At 51.0% G+C, this 17250-nt stretch overlaps 1 protein-coding gene across 1 annotated transcript in view; it reads left to right on the forward strand.

The window, feature by feature from the left end:
• Positions 1-3419: 3419 nt before the first annotated feature.
• Positions 3420-17250, forward strand: part of LOC142475661 (serine/threonine-protein phosphatase 2A 56 kDa regulatory subunit delta isoform) — a gene marked incomplete at its 3' end in the record, with an annotated part of 73931 nt that continues 60100 nt past the window's right edge. The window contains exons 1-2 of the mRNA XM_075581433.1: positions 3420-3513; positions 4059-4189. Coding sequence (XP_075437548.1) covers positions 3475-3513; positions 4059-4189 — 170 coding nt within the window. The remainder of the gene's footprint in view (positions 3514-4058; positions 4190-17250) is intronic.

The raw sequence follows: 17250 nt of genomic DNA on the forward strand, positions 1-17250 counted from the left end.
CCCCTCGCGCTCGCTCTCCCCCTCGCGCTCGCTCTCGCCTCGCTCTCGCGCTCGCTCTCTCCTCGCTCTCTCCTCCCTCGCTCTCGCGCTCGCTCTCTCCTCGCTCTCGCGCTCGCTCTCTCCTCGCTCTCGCGCTCGCTCTCTGCTCGCTCTCGCTCTCTCCTCGCTCTCTCCTCGCTCTCTCCTTGCTCTCTCCTCGCTCTCGCGCTCGCTCTCTCCTCGCTCTCGCGCTCGCTCTCTCTCCTCGCGCTCGCTCTCTCCTCGCTCTCTCCTCGCTCTCGCGCTCGCTCTCTCCTCGCTCTCGCGCTCGCTCTCTCCTCGCTCTCGCGCTCGCTCTCGCGCTCGCTCTCTCCTCGCTCTCGCGCTCGCTCTCTCCTCGCTCTCCCCTCGCGCTCGCTCTCCCTCGCGCTCGCTCTCCCCTCGCTCTCGCTCTCCCCTCGCGCTCGCTTTTCCCTCGCTCTCGCGCTCGCTCTCGCGCTCGCTCTCCCCTCGCGCTCCCCTCGCTCTCGCGCTCGCTCTCCCCTCGCTCTCGCGCTCGCTCTCCCCTCGCTCTCGCGCTCGCTCTCCCCTCGCTCTCGCGCTCGCTTTCCCCTCGCTCTCGCGCTCGCTCTCCCCTCGCTCTCGCTCTCCCCTCGCTCTCGCGCTCGCTCTCTCCTCGCGCTCGCTCTCGCACTCGCTCTCCCCTCGCGCTCGCTCTCCCCTCGCGCTCGCTCTCCCCTCGCGCTCGCTCTCCCCTCGCGCTCGCTCTCCCCTCGCGCTCGCTCTCCCCTCGCGCTCGCTCTCCCCTCGCGGTCGCTCTCCCTTCGCTCTCGCGCTCGCTCTCCCCTCGCTCTCGCGCTCCCTCTCCCCTCGCTCTCGCGCTCGCTCTCCCCTCGCTCTCGCGCTCGCTCTCGCTCTCGCGCTCGCTCTCCCCTCGCTCTCGCGCTCGCTCTCCCTCGCTCTCGCTCTCGCTCTCTCCCTCGCTCTCCCTCGCTCTCGCGCTCGCTCTCCCCTCGCTCTCCCCTCGCTCTCGCGCTCGCTCTCCCCTCGCTCTCCCCTCGCTCTCGCGCTCGCTCTCCCCTCGCTCTCGCTCTCCCCTCGCTCTCGCGCTCGCTCTCGCGCTCGCTCTCGCGCTCGCTCTCGCGCTCGCTCTCCCCTCGCTCTCGCGCTCGCTCTCCCCTCGCGCTCGCTCTCCCCTCGCGCTCGCTCTCCCCTCGCGCTCGCTCTCCCCTCGCGCTCGCTCTCCCCTCGCGCTCGCTCTCCCCTCGCGCTCGCTCTCCCCTCGCGCTCGCTCTCCCCTCGCGCTCGCTCTCCCCTCGCGCTCGCTCTCCCCTCGCGCTCGCTCTCCCCTCGCTCTCGCGCTCGCTCTCCCCTCGCTCTCGCGCTCGCTCTCCTCTCGCGCTCGCTCTCCCCTCGCTCTCGCTCTCCCCTCGCTCTCGCTCTCCCCTCGCTCTCGCTCTCTCCTCGCTCTCCTCTCCTCGCTCTCGCGCTCGCTCTCTCCTCGCTCTCGCGCTCGCTCTCCCCTCGCTCTCGCTCTCCCCTCGTTCTCGCTCTCCCCTCGCTCTCGCGCTCGCTCTCGCCTCGCGCTCACTCTCGCCTCGCGCTCGCTCTCCGCCTCGCTCTCTCTCTCTCGCCTCGCTCTCCCCTCGCTCTCCCCTCGCTCTCCCCTCGCTCTCCCCTCGCTCTCCCCTCGCTCTCTCCTCGCTCTCTCCTCGCTCTCTCCTCGCTCTCTCCTCGCTCTCTCCTCGCTCTCTCCTCGCTCTCGCGCTCGCTCTCTCCTCGCTCTCAGCGCTCGCTCTCTCCTCGCTCTCGCGCTCGCTCTCTCCTCGCTCTCGCGCTCGCTCTCTCCTCGCTCTCGCGCTCGCTCTCTTCCTCGCGCTCGCTCTCTCCTCGCTCTCGCGCTCGCTCTCTCCTCGCTCTCGCGCTCGCTCTCTCCTCGCTCTCTCCTTGCTCTCTCCTCGCTCTCGCGCTCGCTCTCTCCTCTCTCTCGCGCTCGCTCTCTCCTCTCTCTCGCGCTCGCTCTCTCCTCTCTCTCGCGCTCGCTCTCTCCTCGCTCTCGCGCTCGCTCTCTCCTCGCTCTCTCCTCGCTCTCGCGCTCGCTCTCTCCTCGCTCTCGCGCTCGCTCTCTCCTCGCTCTCGCGCTTGCTCTCTCCTCGCGCTCGCTCTCTCCTCGCGCTCGCTCTCTCCTCGCTCTCGCGCTCGCTCTCCCCTCGCTCTCGCGCTCGCTCTCCCATCGCTCTCGCTCTCCCCTCGCGCTCGCTTTTCCCTCGCTCTCGCGCTCGCTCTCCCGCTCGCTCTCCCCTCGCTCTCGCGCTCGCTCTCCCCTCGCTCTCGCGCTCGCTCTCCCCTCGCTCTCGCGCTCGCTCTCCCCTCGCTCTCGCGCTCGCTCTCCCCTCGCTCTCGCGCTCGCTCTCCCCTCGCTCTCGCGCTCGCTCTCCCCTCGCTCTCGCGCTCGCTCTCCCCTCGCTCTCGCGCTCGCTCTCCCCTCGCTCTCGCGCTCGCTCTCCCCTCGCTCTCGCGCTCGCTCTCCCCTCGCTCTCGCGCTCGCTCTCCCTCCTCGCTCTCGCGCTCGCTCTCCCCTCGCGCTCGCTCTCCCCTCGCGCTCGCTTTGCCCTCCCCTCGCTCTCGCCCTCCCCTCGCTCTCGCCCTCCCCTCGCTCTCGCCCTCCCCTCGCTCTCGCGCTCCCCTCGCTCTCGCGCTTTCCTCGCTCTCCCCTCGCTCTCGCGCTCCCCTCGCTCTCGCGCTCCCCTCGCTCTCGCGCTCCCCTCGCACTCGCGCTCCCCTCGCTCTCGCGCTCCCCTCGCTCTCGCGCTCCCCTCGCTCTCGCGCTCCCCTCGCTCTCGCGCTCCCCTCGCTCTCGCGCTCCCCTCGCTCTCGCGCTCCCCTCGCTCTCGCGCTCCCTCGCTCTCGCGCTCCCCTCTCTCTCGCGCTCTCCTCTCTCTCTCCTCTGTCGCTCCTCTCTCCTCTGTCGCTCCTCTCTCTCTCCTCTGTCGCTCCTCTCTCTCTCCTCTGTCGCTCCTCTCTCTCCTCTGTCGCTCCTCTCTCTCCTCTGTCGCTCCTCTCTCTCCTCTCTCTCTCCTCTGTCGCTCCTCTCTCGCTCCTCTCTCTCTCGCTCCTCTCTCGCTCCTCTCTCGCTCCTCTCTCTCTCCTCTCTCTCTCCTCTCTCGCTCCTCTCTCACTCCTCTCTCACTCCTCTCTCTCACTCCTCTCTCTCGCGCTCCTCTCTCGCGCTCCCCACTCTCACTCCTCTCTCTCTCGCTCCTCTCTCTCTCGCTCCTCTCTCTCTCGCTCCTCTCTCGCTCCTCTCTCTCTCCTCTCTCTCTCCTCTCTCTCTCCTCTCTCGCTCCTCTCTCACTCCTCTCTCTCACTCCTCTCTCTCACTCCTCTCTCGCGCTCCCCACTCTCTCTCCTCTCTCTCACTCCTCTCTCTCTCTCCCGCAGTTGGTGTACGAGTTCTTTTTGCGGTTTCTGGAATCTGCAGATTTTCAGCCCAACATGGCCAAGAAATTCATAGACCAGAAGTTTGTGCTTTCGGTGAGAACTTTGTGTGTGCGCGCGTGTGACACTCATGCTGGGTGTTTGCGCGTGTGACACTAGTGCTGTGTTTGCGCGTGTGAAACTCTCGCTGTGTGGGTGAACATGTGACGCTCGCGATGTGTGGGTGCGTGTGTGATACGAGAGCTGTCTGTATGCGCGTGTGACTTGAGCCCTGTGCGTTAGTGCGACCCTCGTGCTGTGTGTGTTACACTCGTGCTGTGTGTGCAACACGTGTGTGTGCTGTCAATGCGCTTGTGAGGGCCTGCACGTGATGTGTGTGTGTGTGAGACCCTCTGTGTGTGTGTGTGAGTGCGCACGCGACCTGAGGTGTGTGTCTGTGTCTGTGTGTGTGTGTGTGTGTGTGTCTGTGTGTGTGTGTGTGTGTGTGTGTGTGAGTGCGCACGCGACCTGAGGTGTGTGTCTGTGTCTGTGTGTGTGTGTGTGTGTGTGTGTGTGTGTGTGTGTGTGTGTGTGTGTGTGTGTGTGTGTGTGTGTGTGTGTGCGCACGTGACCTGAGCTGTGTGTTTAATTCGTGCTCCCAGCTGCTGGACTTGTTTGACAGCGAGGATCCGCGTGAGAGAGATTTCCTGAAGACAATTCTGCACCGAATTTACGGGAAGTTCCTGGGGCTGAGAGCGTTTGTCAGACGGCACATCAACAATATCTTCTACAGGTGTGTATATATATATACCGACTGTGTGTACATCAACAATATCTTCTACAGGTGTGTATATATATATACCGACTGTGTGCACATCAACAATATCTTCTACAGGTGTGTATATATATATACCGACTGTGTGCACATCAACAACATCTCCTACAGGTGTGTATATATATATACCGACTGTGTGCACATCAACAATATCTTCTACAGGTGTGTATATATATATATACCGACTGTGTGCACATCAACATCATCTTCTACAGGTGTATATATATATATACCGACTGTGTGCACATCAACATCATCTTCTACAGGTGTGTATATATATATACCGACTGTGTGCACATTAACAACATCTTCTACAGGTGTATATATATATACCGACTGTGTGCACATCAACAATATCTTCTACAGGTGTGTATATATATATACCGACTGTGTGCACATTAACAATATCTTCTACAGGTGTGTATATATATATACCGACTGTGTGCACATCAACATCATCTTCTACAGGTGTATATATATATATACCGACTGTGTGCACATCAACATCATCTTCTACAGGTGTGTATATATATATATACCGACTGTGTGCACATCAACAATATCTCCTACAGGTGTGTATATATATATACCGACTGTGTGCACATCAACATCATCTTCTACAGGTGTGTATATATATATATATACCGACTGTGTGCACATCAACAATATCTTCTACAGGTGTATATATATATATATACCGACTGTGTGCACATCAACATCATCTTCTACAGGTGTGTATATATATATATACCGACTGTGTGTACATCAACAACATCTTCTACAGGTGTGTATATATATATATACCGACTGTGTGCACATCAACATCATCTTCTACAGGTGTATATATATATATACCGACTGTGTGCACATCAACAACATCTTCTACAGGTGTGTATATATATATATACCGACTGTGTGCACATCAACAATATCTTCTACAGGTGTGTATATATATATACCGACTGTGTGCACATCAACATCATCTTCTACAGATGTGTATATATATATATACCGACTGTGTGTACATCAACATCATCTTCTACAGGTGTGTATATATATATATATATACCGACTGTGTGCACATCAACAATATCTTCTACAGGTGTGTATATATATACCGACTGTGTGTACATCAACAACATCTTCTACAGGTGTGTATATATATATATACCGACTGTGTGCACATCAACAATATCTTCTACAGGTGTGTATATATATATACCGACTGTGTGCACATCAACATCATCTTCTACAGGTGTGTATATATATACCGACTGTGTGCACATCAACATCATCTTCTACAGGTGTGTATATATATATATACCGACTGTGTGCACATCAACATCATCTTCTACAGGTGTGTATATATATATACCGACTGTGTGCACATCAACAACATCTTCTACAGGTGTATATATATATATACCGACTGTGTGCACATCAACAATATCTTCTACAGGTGTGTATATATATATATACCGACTGTGTGTACATCAACAATATCTTCTACAGGTGTGTATATATATATATACCGACTGTGTGTACATCAACAATATCTTCTACAGGTGTGTATATATATATATACCGACTGTGTGCACATCAACATCATCTTCTACAGGTGTGTATATATATATACCGACTGTGTGCACATCAACAACATCTTCTACAGGTGTATATATATATATACCGACTGTGTGCACATCAACAATATCTTCTACAGGTGTATATATATATATACCGACTGTGTGCACATCAACATCATCTTCTACAGGTGTGTATATATATATACCGACTGTGTGCACATTAACAACATCTTCTACAGGTGTGTATATATATATACCGACTGTGTGCACATCAACATCATCTTCTACAGGTGTATATATATATATACCGACTGTGTGCACATCAACATCATCTTCTACAGGTGTATATATATATATACCGACTGTGTGCACATCAACAACATCTTCTACAGGTGTGTATATATATATACCGACTGTGTGCACATCAACATCATCTTCTACAGGTGTATATATATATACCGACTGTGTGCACATCAACAATATCTTCTACAGGTGTGTATATATATATATACCGACTGTGTGTACATCAACAATATCTTCTACAGGTGTGTATATATATATATACCGACTGTGTGCACATCAACAACATCTTCTACAGGTGTGTATATATATATACCGACTGTGTGCACATCAACATCATCTTCTACAGGTGTATATATATATATACCGACTGTGTGCACATCAACAATATCTTCTACAGGTGTGTATATATATATATACCGACTGTGTGTACATCAACAATATCTTCTACAGGTGTGTATATATATATATACCGACTGTGTGTACATCAACAACATCTTCTACAGGTGTGTATATATATATACCGACTGTGTGCACATCAACAACATCTCCTACAGGTGTGTATATATATATACCGACTGTGTGCACATCAACATCATCTTCTACAGGTGTGTGTATATATATATACCGACTGTGTGTACATCAACAACATCTTCTACAGGTGTGTATATATATATATACCGACTGTGTGCACATCAACAACATCTTCTACAGGTGTGTATATATATATATATACCGACTGTGTGCACATCAACAACATCTTCTACAGGTGTGTATATATATATATATACCGACTGTGTGCACATCAACAACATCTTCTACAGGTGTGTATATATATATATATACCGACTGTGTGCACATCAACAATATCTTCTACAGGTGTGTATATATATATACCGACTGTGTGCACATCAACATCATCTTCTACAGGTGTGTGTATATATATATACCGACTGTGTGTACATCAACAACATCTTCTACAGGTGTGTATATATATATATACCGACTGTGTGCACATCAACAACATCTTCTACAGGTGTGTATATATATATATATACCGACTGTGTGCACATCAACAACATCTTCTACAGGTGTGTATATATATATATATACCGACTGTGTGCACATCAACAACATCTTCTACAGGTGTGTATATATATACCGACTGTGTGCACATCAACAACATCTTCTACAGGTGTGTATATATATATATACCGACTGTGTGCACATCAACAACATCTTCTACAGGTGTGTATATATATATACCGACTGTGTGCACATCAACAATATCTTCTACAGGTGTGTATATATATATACCGACTGTGTGTACATCAACAATATCTTCTACAGGTGTGTATATATATATATACCGACTGTGTGCACATCAACAATATCTTCTACAGGTGTGTATATATATACCGACTGTGTGCACATCAACAATATCTTCTACAGGTGTGTATATATATATATACCGACTGTGTGCACATCAACATCATCTTCTACAGGTGTGTATATATATATATATACCGACTGTGTGCACATCAACAACATCTTCTACAGGTGTGTATATATATATATATATACCGACTGTGTGCACATCAACAACATCTTCTACAGGTGTGTATATATATATACCGACTGTGTGCACATCAACAACATCTCCTACAGGTGTGTATATATATATACCGACTGTGTGCACATCAACAATATCTTCTACAGGTGTATATATATATATACCGACTGTGTGCACATCAACATCATCTTCTACAGGTGTATATATATATATACCGACTGTGTGCACATCAACATCATCTTCTACAGGTGTGTATATATATACCGACTGTGTGCACATCAACATCATCTTCTACAGGTGTGTATATATATATACCGACTGTGTGCACATCAACATCATCTTCTACAGGTGTGTATATATATATACCGACTGTGTGCACATCAACAACATCTTCTACAGGTGTGTATATATATATACCGACTGTGTGCACATCAACATCATCTTCTACAGGTGTATATATATATATACCGACTGTGTGCACATCAACAATATCTTCTACAGGTGTGTATATATATATATACCGACTGTGTGCACATCAACATCATCTTCTACAGGTGTATATATATATATACCGACTGTGTGCACATCAACAATATCTTCTACAGGTGTGTATATATATATATACCGACTGTGTGCACATCAACAATATCTTCTACAGGTGTGTATATATATATACCGACTGTGTGCACATCAACATCATCTTCTACAGGTGTGTATATATATATACCGACTGTGTGCACATCAACATCATCTTCTACAGGTGTGTATATATATACCGACTGTGTGCACATCAACATCATCTTCTACAGGTGTGTGTATATATATATACCGACTGTGTGCACATCAACATCATCTTCTACAGGTGTGTATATATATATACCGACTGTGTGCACATCAACATCATCTTCTACAGGTGTGTATATATATACCGACTGTGTGCACATCAACAACATCTTCTACAGGTGTGTATATATATATATACCGACTGTGTGCACATCAACATCATCTTCTACAGGTGTGTATATATATACCGACTGTGTGCACATCAACAACATCTTCTACAGGTGTGTATATATATATACCGACTGTGTGCACATCAACAATATCTTCTACAGGTGTGTATATATATATATACCGACTGTGTGTACATCAACAATATCTTCTACAGGTGTGTATATATATATATACCGACTGTGTGCACATCAACATCATCTTCTACAGGTGTGTATATATATATATACCGACTGTGTGCACATCAACATCTTCTCAAAATGTATATATATCATCATTTAGTTGATTAACTATATAATGTGATAACATAAAACAACATAATGATGAATGATGAATTGATATAAAGTAATAACTGATAAAAAAGAGAGAAGGACAGAAAGAAAGAAAAGAAAAAGAAAAGAAAGCATAAGAAGAAAAGAGGGGGGGGGGAAGAAAAGGGAGGAAGGGAAGGATATATATATACATTTTAAGAATATTAACCTGTAGCCATGAAGTGGTTAATAAGGTCATACATACTATATAATGGATTTAAATGTTGTTGTGTTTTTTGTATGTATCAAATGATTCCTTAAAACTGTTTCTTTTCGTATACAGTTAGTTGCGGCTATTAGATATATTTAATGTTATTCTGTAGAACATCGTGTTGGTATAGATTAAGGTACTATGAGAAATTTATTATGATATATGCATTCATTTTTTCTTTTCTATGATATATTCAATGTGATTATTTGATATGAGCCCTGTGTGTTGAAATTTGCATAAATGTTATTTAATCAGGTGCAACACATTAGCTAACCATTAGAAGGGAGTTATAAATAACACCCTCCCTTCATGTCTTGTTACACTCCTTGAGAAAGGGAGAACTCGCCCGAAACGCGTGGGAGGAGGTCTTTTTGTAATGTTGTTCAGTATCCGTTTTATGTAAATTTAATAAATTGTTTTTACCTACCTGGTGAGTCTGTCATCTAACGGAGCAGCGCTGACATCGGTCATCTCTACTCTTGTTTACCATTGGATCGTGGTCGCGCAGGAAGTGCGTCACTCACCCCTTCAGGGAACACACGGTCGGGAGCAGCAGAGGGGACAGACCATTGTGAGCTGCGTGAGCTCTATCCGTGGGCTGCTGTATCTGCAGCCGCTGGCCCCACATGGGAAGCGGGTCTGCAAGTGGCCCTTACCCCGCATCTCCAGAAGGTCTTGTTCCTGCTCCACATATTCTCTTATTTAGCTGGACAGCTGTGGGAAGTCACCCTAGAGTGGACAGACGGTCTCCTTGGATATAAGGTGGTGATAATGATACTATGGTTTAAATGTATGAGTTAGTGTACCCAGGTTTCCCTGTAACCCGCGCAAAGGAACAATGGTGTTAAAAAGCAGCAGCTTACAGCACAGCGCAGAGCGGTTAGCTAACTTCAGCTAGGGAGGTCCCAGAGCGTTTAGCTAACTTCGGCTAGGGAGGTCCCAGAGCGTTTAGCTAACTTCGGCTAGGGAGGTCCCAGAGCGTTTAGCTAACTTCGGCTAGGGAGGTCCCAGAGCGTTTAGCTAACTTCGGCTAGGGAGGTCCCAGAGCGGTTAGCTAACTTCGGCTAGGGAGGTCCCAGAGCGTTTAGCTAACTTCGGCTAGGGAGGTCCCAGAGCGTTTAGCTAACTTCGGCTAGGGAGGTCCCAGAGCGCTGAGATTTGCTGTGAGTGCTGCTGGAGTAAAATCATTAAAAAGGTTATGACGCAATTTTTATAAAGTTATATGAAAATTGATGAATGAAAGTCCCCCTCTTTTAATTGTGCCAACAGTATAGGAGTGAGGGGTTTTCATTCAGGCCGCCGGTACAGCGGAAACACTTAATTATAAGTAGCATACGTTAGAAATGTTTAGCAGAGAATTTCTGTGAGTGAGTCACGTGTAATTTAGCCCCGGACTTGTAAGACATCCCGCTGTCATGGTCCCAGGATGTCTGGAAACGTCCGGAATTTAAAAGGTTACGACATCGTAAGGTATTAAGCGGGGCGGTGTAAATACAAGTATCCTCATCCTAGCATATGTCCAGATGTCCGGGTGAAGTAGACAAGTTGTCGCCAGGAAAGGGGGCTTGGTTTGGTATACTAAGAAGCCCTCTGCCCGGTGCTGTGAGGTACAGGCATCCTGGTGATAGGTGGCTGCGATTGGCTGCAGAGCTTAAAGATAGGGGTTTTGACTGTTTTAAAAATCCCTGCTGCCGATCAGGAAATCAGATTCATTGTGCGGTACAAAGTTGTAACATCGTAACCAAGATTTGTATCCAGCTTCTAAAGTTCGTAAGAACTAAGGACTTCCAAACCAATTCTACGGCGGTAGAACGAAGCAAGCAGCACCGGCGGAGAAATAGGGGTTGCAAGCGGCACCCCTAGCCAAAGACTGTTTTGCGGCTCTGTTTGTGCACAATCCCCACTCTTGGGAAATTGTGCCTAGAGACTCTGTTACTGAAAAGTTCGTTTTAGGAACGGAAGATTTCGTTTTACCCCATCCCAGTAAGTGTATTTTCGTAATATTTTGTAAATCAAGCTTTGTATGTTCATTGTGTAAATAAATTACAATTTATTTTATCTCTTGCTTTGCTTAATCAAAGGATCTGGGTAATTAGGTGTTAAAAGTGCTGAGGGGAATGGGGGTGTGTGCGGGCGCGTGGCCATGACTCACCCGGCAGGTTCACCCTCATTGGCTGAACCACCGGGGGCGTGGCCACCGTCTTCAGGAAAAACTGATCGTGCAACGCGGCGGCCAAGGGAGCTAGTCGGCCCGGCCCCTTTGAGGGGTGGTTCTTGTCCCTGCAGCGCCATAGCTGTAACCCGCGCGAAGGAAAATGGTTTTAAAAAGCAGCAGCTTACAGCACAGCACATAGCGTTTAGCTAACTTCGGCTAGGAAGGTCCCAGAACAGGGGAAGGTCACGCCACTGCACTGCGGAGGAGCTGGCAGCCTCAGAACAGGGGAAGGTCACGCCACTGCACTGCGGAGGAGCTGGCAGCCTCAGAACAGGGGAAGGTCACGCCACTGCACTGCGGAGGAGCTGGCAGCCTCAGAACAGGGGAAGGTCACGCCACTGCACTGCGGAGGAGCTGGCAGCCTCAGAACAGGGGAAGGTCACGCCACTGCACTGCGGAGGAGCTGGCAGCCTCAGAACAGGGGAAGGTCACGCCACTGCACTGCGGAGGAGCTGGCAGCCTCAGAACAGGGGAAGGTCACGCCACTGCACTGCGGAGGAGCTGGCAGCCTCAGAACAGGGGAAGGTCACGCCACTGCACTGCGGAGGAGCTGGCAGCCTCAGAAAAGGGGAAGGGCACGCCACTGCACTGCGGCGGAGCTGGCAGCCTCAGAACAGGGGAAGGTCACGCCACTGCACTGCGGAGGAGCTGGCAGCCTCAGAACAGGGGAAGGTCACGCCACTGCACTGCGGAGGAGCTGGCAGCCTCAGAACAAGGGAAGGTCACGCCACTGCACTGCGGAGGAGCTGGCAGCCTCAGAACAGGGGAAGGTCACGCCACTGCACTGCGGAGGAGCTGGCAGCCTCAGAACAGGGGAAGGTCACGCCACTGCACTGCGGAGGAGCTGGCAGCCTCAGAACAGGGGAAGGTCACGCCACTGCACTGCGGAGGAGTTGGCAGCCTCAGAACAGGGGAAGGTCACGCCACTGCACTGCGGAGGAGCTGGCAGCCTCAGAAAAGGGGAAGGGCACGCCACTGCACTGCGGAGGAGCTGGCAGCCTCAGAACAGGGGAAGGGCACGCCACTGCACTGCGGAGGAGCTGGCAGCCTCAGAACAGGGGAAGGGCACTGCGGAGGAGCTGGCAGCCTCAGAACAGGGGAAGAGCACGTCACTACACTTCGGAGGAGCTGGCAGCCTCAGAACAGGGGAAGGGCACGCCACTGCACTGCGGAGGAGCTGGCAGCCTCAGAACAGGGGAAGGGCACTGCGGAGGAGCTGGCAGCCTCAGAACAGGGGAAGGGCACGCTACTGCACTGCGGAGGAGCTGGCAGCCTCAGAACAGGGGAAGGGCACGCCACGGCACTGTGGAGGAGCTGGCAGCCTCAGAACAGGGGAAGGGCATGCCACTGCACTGCGGAGGAGCTGGCAGCCTCAGAACAGGGGAAGGGCACGCCACTGCACTGCGGAGGAGCTGGCAGCCTCAGAACAGGGGAAGGGCACGCCACTGCACTGCGGAGGAGCTGGCAGCCTCAGAACAGGGGAAGGGCACGCCACTGCACTGCGGAGGAGCTGGCAGCCTCAGAACAGGGGAAGGGCATGCCACTGCACTGCGGAGGAGCTGGCAGCCTCAGAACAGAGGAAGGGCACGCCACTGCACTGCGGAGGAGCTGGCAGCCTCAGAACAGGGGAAGGGCACGCCACTGCACTGCGGAGGAGCTGGCAGCCTCAGATCAGGGGAAGGGCACGCCACTGCACTGCGGAGGAGCTGGCAGCCTCAGAACAGGGGAAGGGCATGCCACTGCACTGCGGAGGAGCTGGCAGCCTCAGAACAGGGGAAGGTCACGCCACTGCACTGCGGAGGAGCTGGCAGCCTCAGAACAGGGGAAGGGCACGCCACGGCACTGCGGAGGAGCTGGCAGCCTCAGAACAGGGGAAGGGCACGCCACTGCACTGCGGAGGAGCTGGCAGCCTCAGAACAGGGGAAGGGCACGCCACTGCAATGCGGAGGAGCTGGCAGCCTCAGATCAGGGGAAGGGCACGCCACTGCACTGCACTGCGGAGGAGCTGGCAGCCTCAGAACAGGGGAAGGGCACGCCACTGCACTGCGGAGGAGCTGGCAGCCTCAGAACAGGGGAAGGGCACACCACTGCACTGCGGAGGAGCTGGCAGCCTCAGAACAGGGGAAGGGCACGCCACTGCACTGCGGAGGAGCTGGCAGCCTCAGAACAGGGGAAGGGCACGCCACTGCACTGCGGAGGAGCTGGCAGCCTCAGAACAGGGGAAAGGCAGGGCACTGCACTGCAGAGGAGCTGGCAGCCTCAGAACAGGGGAAGGGCCTTGCACTGCGGAGGAGCTGGCAGCCTCAGAACAGGGGAAGGGCACGCCACTGCTCTGCGGAGGAGCTGGCAGCCTCAGAACAGGGGAAGGGCACGCCACTGCACTGCGGAGGAGCTGGCAGCCTCAGAACAGGGGAAGGTCACGCCACTGCACTGCGGAGGAGCTGGCAGCCTCAGAACAGGGGAAGGGCACGCCACTGCACTGCGGAGGAGCTGGTTAGCCTCAGAACAGGGGAAGGGCACTGCGGAGGAGCTGGCAGCCTCAGAACAGGGGAAGAGCACGTCACTACACTTCGGAGGAGCTGGCAGCCTCAGAACAGGGGAAGGGCACGCCACTGCACTGCGGAGGAGCTGGCAGCCTCAGAACAGGGGAAGGGCACTGCGGAGGAGCTGGCAGCCTCAGAACAGGGGAAGGGCACGCCACTGCACTGCGGAGGAGCTGGCAGCCTCAGAACAGGGGAAGGGCACGCCACGGCACTGTGGAGGAGCTGGCAGCCTCAGAACAGGGGAAGGGCACGCCACTGCACTGCGGAGGAGCTGGCAGCCTCAGAACAGGGGAAGGGCACGCCACTGCACTGCGGAGGAGCTGGCAGCCTCAGAACAGGGGAAGGGCACGCCACTGCACTGCGGAGGAGCTGGCAGCCTCAGAACAGGGGAAGGGCACGCCACTGCACTGCGGAGGAGCTGGCAGCCTCAGAACAGGGGAAGGGCACGCCACTGCACTGCGGAGGAGCTGGCAGCCTCAGATCAGGGGAAGGGCACGCCACTGCACTGCGGAGGAGCTGGCAGCCTCAGAACAGGGGAAGGACACGCCACTGCACTGCGGAGGAGCTGGCAGCCTCAGAACAGGGGAATGGCACGCCACTGCACTGCGGAGGAGCTGGCAGCCTCAGAACAGGGGAAGGGCACGCCACTGCACTGCGGAGGAGCTGGCAGCCTCAGAACAGGGGAAGGGCACGCCACTGCACTGCGGAGGAGCTGGCAGCCTCAGAACAGGGAAGGGCACGCCACTGCACTGCAGAGGAGCTGGCAGCCTCAGAACAGGGGAAGGGCATTGCACTGTGGAGGAGCTGGCAGCCTCAGAACAGGAGAAGGGCATGCCACTGCACTGCGGAGGAGCTGGCAGCCTCAGAACAGGGGAATGGCACGCCACTGCACTGCGGAGGAGCTGGCAGCCTCAGAACAGGGGAAGGGCATTGCACTGCGGAGGAGCTGGCAGCCTCAGAACAGGGGAAGGGCATTGCACTGCGGAGGAGCTGGCAGCCACTGCTTCCAGGACAATTTACTTTCAATGATACAGTTTGATCATTAATCTGTTTATAAAAACAGCGTTATTCATGCAATTTCTTATCTTTGAAAACCATACCCTTAAATAGACGCAACCCCTTTTTACCATTTCTCATATAAATATGAATAAATTGCAATACTCACGTTTTTTGTAAAGTATTTTCTTTATCCGAAAATTTGTGCCTCAAAACCAGAATTGTTCCCACCACAAACGTCGCAGCGTTTTCTTTGACGAAATAATCCATTCGGCGCATACAAAAATGCTCCAGACAATGCTTTATGCACGTCCCACAAAAGTACCTTCTTCCTTGGGGAACTTAATCAGAGTCACCCCGAGCAGTCGTTCTCCCAGAATACGGACACTTGGTTCCCTGTCTCTAATCTGTAACACCTGCCGATTGTCAATCTACCAAAACAGGCACTTGTATTTTCTTCCATTCAGTTCGCTCAGTTTTTTTTAGAGAAATCTCTGATCTGGGATATATCTGCCAGCTCCCCTCTTTCAAGATGAATAAAAACAGATATGCGGTGGCTCGCCAATGTAAAAGGCCCTTGGTCTTTTCTATAAATTAATCCAGCATAACAGAACTCCACATTCTGGTTTTTGCACACAAAAAGAAACGTTTATTTTGAAGATAAATACTCACATAAAAATAATACAAAATGGCGGTGACGTTCCAAATAAGTTATGGTATTCTTAAAAATGGTTGGATAGTTTTCGGTTTCTGAGTGGAATCTTTGTATTTGATCTTAATATCATGATAAAACTTCCCTTTCCTTCATCTTGGTTTTAACTCGTCTCTCCTCATGATGAATTTTGTCCTCTCCTTGTGTGCCCTCCGCCTGTGTCTCGCACACCAGCTATCCTGCTACATATGTATCCAGATCATATCCCTTAGGTCAGCTCTTGCTATATAATTCTATTCCCATAAAAGGTCCTGCAGGTTCAAACTTATGTCATCTGAACTGCCCACGCTCCCATACATAGAATAACCATATTATCAGTTGCATAGTAGATGAGGTTGAATAAAGACATGCGTCCATCAAGTTCACCCTGTGCTAAATTTAGACAACAGATACTTTATCCTATATCTATACTTACTTATTGATCCAGAGGAAGGCAAACAGAAAACCCCAGAGTCATATCATCCAATGATATCTCATAAGGGGGAAAATAAATTCCATTTCAAGCATTCCTCAATCCTTCTCCATCAAGGATTCCCCCAATATATCCCCATTTAATTTGTAAGTCACCTGTTTATTCTTGCATCCCAAATGCATAACCCAACATTTATCTGTATTAAACCTCATCTGCCCTTTAATAATAATAAATAATAGCATGTTCTGGTATAGCGCGGCTAGTTTTACGTAGCACGTTACAGAGACATTTTGCAGGCACAGGTCCCTGCCCCGTGGAGCTTACAATCTATTTGTTGGTGCCTGAGGCACAGGGAGATAAAGTGACTTACCCAAGGTCACAAGGAGCCGACACCGGGAATTGAACCAGGCTCCCCTGCTTCAAACTCAGTGCCAGTCAGTGTCTTTACTCACTGAGCCACTCCCTCTCTGCCCAAGCCATTTACCTGCCCACGTTTCCAGCCTCTCCAAGTCCTTCTGAAGAGAAATTACATCCTGCTCTGATTCTATTACCTTACACAATTTAGTATCATCAGCAAAGATGGAAACTTTGCTCTCGATCCCAACCTCAAGGTCATTAATAAACAAGTTAAAAAGCAGGGGTCCCAGTACCGATCCCTGAGGTTCTCCACTCACGACTTTAGCCCAACCTGAAAAAATTCCATTTATGACAGCCCTCTGTTGTCTGTTCTTTAACCAGTTTTCAACCCAGGAGCATATATTTTTACGGAGTCCAATTTGCTTTATTTTGTACACCAACCTCTCGTGTGAAACCGTATCGAAAGCCTTTGCAAAATCTAAGTAGACCACATCAACTGCATTACCCTGGTCTAATTTCCCACTTACCTCCTCAAAGAAACAAATAAGGTTAGTTTGGCAAGATCTATCCTTCATAAATCCATGCTGAGTATAACTAATAATTTTGTTTTCCATTAGGTATTCCTGAATGTTATCCCGTATTAAACCTTCAAGTAGTTTCCCTACTATTGAAGTCTGGCTTACAGGTCTGTAATTCCCCGGGTGTGATCTAGCTCCCTTTTTAAATATAGGCACCACATCTGCTTTACGCCAATCTTGTGGTACTGAGCCTGTGGAAATGGAGTCCTTGAATATT

The sequence above is a fragment of the Ascaphus truei genome, unplaced genomic scaffold (assembly GCF_040206685.1).
Source record: "Ascaphus truei isolate aAscTru1 unplaced genomic scaffold, aAscTru1.hap1 HAP1_SCAFFOLD_1312, whole genome shotgun sequence".
NCBI lineage: Eukaryota > Metazoa > Chordata > Amphibia > Anura > Ascaphidae > Ascaphus > Ascaphus truei.